Below are 4,982 nucleotides of genomic sequence, written 5' to 3' on the forward strand. Positions count from 1 at the left end.
CAAAATTGAAATTTGTCCATGTTCAAAATTTTGATACAATTTAGTTTCCAAACTTTAAAAATGAATAGATATAGTTTTCATAATCCAACTGCTTTAATTTTTTTTATATGCCAATTCATTTTTTAGGCTTGTATTTGAGTTTTTTACACCATTTGACACGTTTCAACTCAAATATCATCATAGAACTTCATTTTAAATAACTATATTAATTCATTTTTAAATTTTAAAAATAAAAACCTATCGAAGTTTATAATATGACGAATTTTAATTTCACATTCAAGTTATGAACTACAAATATATTTAACTTTTTCTAATAATCAAATAAATTTGTTTGACATTTTATAAGAGAATCAAGAAAATGGATGAGGTCCACATGGACCAAGTTACAATAAACAAAACCATGGGCCTTTGCATGTATATTTAAGAGTTATGATTTTTTACTTTAAAAAAAAGTTGGCAATTAGTGATGGATTTTCAAAAAAGTATTTTAGAGATAATAAGATGTATTAAATTTTTAGAAACATCAAATATATAAAATATACTTGATAAAATTAATTTTTATTTATATATTAATTTACATATTAAAAAAATTGGGAGAGATCAAAGCTCCTGTGGACCTTCTAAAATTCACCCTGTTGGTAATATGAAATAAAACGTAAGTGATTTTCGAAAGAGAAAGAAAAGATAGAGATTTATTAAAAGTGAGTTTTACTCATTCAGTCCATATAGTTTTACAAATTTTACCTTTTAATCTTTATCATACTTAAAATTTTAATCCCAACACATACAATTTTAATATCTTTGCAGTCCATATAAATTTATTAATCATTTAGTTCCTATAGTTGTATAAACTTTACCTCTTAGTCTAAGTTATCAATTTTAATTTTCTTGTAGTTCTTATACATACAAAATTAGTCTCTTTTAGTTATTTTGTATCTAAAACTATTTGAACTAAATATATTAAAATTAATATATAATGATTAAAGGATATAAGTATAGAGATTAAAAGGTAAAATTTATTAAAATATAGAAACCATGAATAATATTATCTTAAGAATATTACGTACAAATATAAAAATGGGTAATTTTCAAATGAGTACTCAAAGTTATGTAGAGTCAGAAAAAATAGAAAAGTAAAGAAATAGATGGTAACAAAGAAAATAACAAGGAATTATATCGACTTTAATTTTTAAAGTCTCTTAACATTTTTTTTTAAATTTGATTTATCTTCTTGAGTCTAAAATAACTATATCGAAAATCAATCAGCAAAAAAAAAATCAATAATTATTACTCACAAAAAAATAACATATCATAAATATTAAAATATATAAATTAAAGTGTGAACTGTTAAAGTTATTATCAATGGCTAAAGTTTTTTATTTTTTTCTTGAATGCTTTAAAGAGTATTCATGTTGTTACATGTGGTATGTACCATGTAACTTACATTAAAAATGGATTTAATTTTGGAATTGAGAAATAAAAAAGGATGGATGGACCACATAAAATTTGAATGAGATGATTGCATGATGTGAAAAGCTAACTAAAATATAGCCTCATAAAATGATAGATTAATTTTCAATGGATAAACACTCATTTTCTATCAATATTTTTATTTTTTAGTCTAATTATTTTTTTCAAATTAACTTGATTGGCTTATGCCCACTTGAATTCTGAATAGTAAAGGAATTTGAAAATTCACGTTAGGCCATAGGATTAAATTTACCAAAGAAAATTTTCAGAAAATTTGAATTTTCATAAAAAAAAAATAAAGGAAGTAATTAGATTAACAATAATATATTGTGTTAATCTCTTACTGCTTTAAATATGTCATGTTATTCGAGAGAGAAATTCCTTGCAAATATATGCCAATAAAACAGAGATGAAAGTGACAGTTTCATAATAAAACTGCCTTAGCTTGAGTTTTAAAAAATCATTATGTTTAATATTGAATAGCATTGAATACAATAAATGTACTTGATTTGACCATATTATTTTGTTCAAAAAAAAAAAAAACTTTGACCACATTAAATTTTCAAACCAAAAAAATCACTGTAATTATTGTAATATTTATAAAAGGTAACTATTATTGATTCATAAACTATTTGTTAAACATAGTATATAAATATAAAAGTAAGCTTCAAAATTGTGGGGGAAATCCAGTTTTGCATGTTAAGCATGGTATCTAAGTTATTATAATTTTTTTTATGTGTTCAATTTTTATGAATAAATTTTTTCCAAAATCTAATATTTCTTTATTTTGACATTCATACTGATAACTAGATCTTGAAAATTAATTTCAAGAGAGTTTTAACTTTTAAGCAAATTTTACTGCATACTGTCATTATTCTCTTATCTGGTTTATCTTTAATCTACAGCTACTCATTATAAATAAAAAAAAAATACTTAATATGATTGAATTTTCAAAGATAAAATTTTCTGTCTAGCAATAAAATTGTATATGAAATTCAATATCTGTTCATTACATTATTACAGTATATAGGGCATGACATAATTCATGCAGAATATCCTTTGCTTCTGTAGGTATATGCATATACTTACACATATATGTGCTATAAATCAATGTTTCTCATTCATACTATAGTTTTAGGAACTACGATTTGTAGAAGTCCATCCCTGAAAATGGAGAAAGAAACAACAAATCATCAGCTTCAAATGTATAAATGTAAAACACATATTTGAACTTTTGCAAATCCACACAAATCATAACATACTACTTCTGCATAAAAAGGTATTTTCTAAGTAGATGTTATAAATCATAAAGCTTCTACATTGAGATTGAAAAATTACTGCTATACTTTCAGAAGAATTTCCAACCAACCACAATTACGACCATTCATCTTAACAGAATTTGTTTACCTGAATTTTCATTTTACTTAAAACCTTAAGACAAAAGGTTAATGGATCTTTCACTTCTATATATATTACTCTATTTTTTCATTTCTATCCAATGTGGGACTTAAACTTACACTTGGATTCTCAACAACTAACATTGGCATAGATTCAGTTTTTCTGTACTTAAAATACCATCATGATCTAACTGCCAATAAAATACAAAAGTAATAACCATCATTACAATATCTAGTTTCAGCAAGAGTGAATCAGCCATTTTGGCCAAGAACATTAGGTATTCAATGGATTTCTCAGTTATTTAATTGAATTTCAAGCTTACAATTCAGCACACCATCTTGTGTTACTATAATCATTTAGTGATCCAATAACCAAAACTACTAAAAAAAGTACTAATCATAGAATGCAATAGACCAAATTAGAAGAGTTTTTTAATTCATGAGTTAACATTAAGAAACACAGATATAACTCACAAAAATTCAGCTGATATTCTGTCCTTGTTCACACCAGAAGGAAGTTGCCAAACCACCTCATATGGTCCATACAATATTTCCCTCCGATGGTATGAAGAAAATGAAGAATTTGGACAACTAGAAATTGTCCAAGAGCTTGCAGAGCGTCTACCTTTGACACACAACCTGTCACAGTTCACATATTCACTCTTTTATCAGAATGAAAACAGCTCATGTACTTCAAAAGATGCATAACAAATGAAAGAACAACTCCAAAAAAACACAATAATGACTTTCAGATAAAAGTAGTATCCAACAATAGTTTATTAAGCCTTATCCTTTTCTTCAACATTCCCTTACTATTATTGATTAAGCAGAACTAAATGCTCAATACCATAAATTGCAAAGTTGTCATGATTAGTATAAGATATGCTTCTTACTTTAGATCATCAACCTCCACTCTTATGTCACTGATACTGACACCTGGAACTTCCACTGTGATGACATATTTGCTTTCTGATTCTGCAACATCCATCCTTGGAGACCACTCAATTCCTGCAGAAGTATATGCACAATCATTATTTAGCAGTTGACAGACAGCATAAAAAAAGGTCCACCAATAATTCAAATAACTCATATGCTTTTGTTTGTTATAGCTAATCATCTAACATAACATCAAATAACTTTCTAAGCTCAAAAGTGCTAACCACCAATTTCAGAATAGCACGTTTTCTTCTCAGAATGTAACTGATCTCCTCTAGTCTGTCTGTTTGGCCTGGCAAATGTAGGTGGATCAAGTGTATCAAAGCCCTGCTCCGGAGTCTGTGATTGGACCACTGAATTTTTTGAGAGTGATTCTGCCACCGCAGGTCTAGCAAAACATGGTGCTCTTGCATTAGAAGAGTATTCAGATGCAGCAGCAGCACCATGATGAGTTTTAGGAGCAAAAGTTGAGCCACCCTGAAAACAATTTGTATCAAAGAAGCCAGTGAGAAATGAATCATTTACCAAAAAGAGAAGAAAATAGAACATTGTGGAGTATTTCAAAACAATAAGAACACATTAAGTACCTCTTCAATTGAAGTTTGCCTCATAAAATAACCAAGAGAAGAAGATGCTTGGCGTGCAAAATACACCTTATTATCGCATCTCCTGAGCACAGAATTCAGACTGCCACTGCAGTTCTGATGGTGAACATACATATTTAAGAAAAAAAATTACAGTAAGAAGATACAAACCCTTCACCATAATAAAAATGAAAATATGCAATATTAGCTTGATCAAAGCATAGAAAACCAGACATTCTATAAGTGATATTTGAGAGTTTATTCAAAGCTACAGGGACAGAAAGAAAGAAAGAAAGAAAGAAAGAAAAGAGCAGAGTATATATATTATTACCATTGGCAGAACATGGGTAGCTGAAGTATCATCCTTGGAAGCAAAGTGGGCTGCGATCATGTGAATTCTGCGTTTCACCAACTCAGTCTCCATTTCTACAAATAGAATGTTTCACCAATATTTGAGCTGAAGAGATAATGCAGTAAGCATTTCAGGATGAACAATATATGCAGAGACAGTCACTGCTGAATGGAAGATATTTCTAAGACAAGAACATTGGTGGGGCCATTCAATCTAAATATCTCAGAAACTCAAGATAATGTC

The 4,982-nt window shown here is 28.1% G+C and overlaps 1 protein-coding gene across 1 annotated transcript; it reads right to left on the bottom strand.

Moving 5' to 3' along the window:
* Positions 1-2,430: 2,430 nt before the first annotated feature.
* Positions 2,431-4,982, bottom strand: LOC106777420 (small heat shock protein, chloroplastic). Its single transcript, XM_014665004.2, has 6 exons — positions 4,719-4,982; positions 4,391-4,504; positions 4,028-4,280; positions 3,761-3,875; positions 3,342-3,506; positions 2,431-2,634 (listed from the first exon to the last, which is right to left on the bottom strand). Exons 1-6 carry the CDS (start codon positions 4,809-4,811, stop codon positions 2,592-2,594), a joined length of 783 nt encoding a protein of 260 aa, XP_014520490.1. The 5' UTR covers positions 4,812-4,982; the 3' UTR covers positions 2,431-2,591.

Source organism: Vigna radiata, chromosome 11 (genome assembly GCF_000741045.1).
Source record: "Vigna radiata var. radiata cultivar VC1973A chromosome 11, Vradiata_ver6, whole genome shotgun sequence".
NCBI lineage: Eukaryota > Viridiplantae > Streptophyta > Magnoliopsida > Fabales > Fabaceae > Vigna > Vigna radiata.

Bases quoted from the DNA above. Each gene is read 5' to 3' on its own strand.
- LOC106777420 (XM_014665004.2), bottom strand. From the start codon at position 4,811: ATGGAGACTGAGTTGGTGAAACGCAGAATTCACATGATCGCAGCCCAC. The intron at 4,505-4,718 runs GTAATAATATAT...GTTCACCATCAG, and splicing joins CTACCCATGTTCTGCCAATG to AACTGCAGTGGCAGTCTGAA. The intron at 3,876-4,027 runs GTTAGCACTTTT...ATACTTCTGCAG, and splicing joins GTGCTATTCTGAAATTGGTG to GAATTGAGTGGTCTCCAAGG.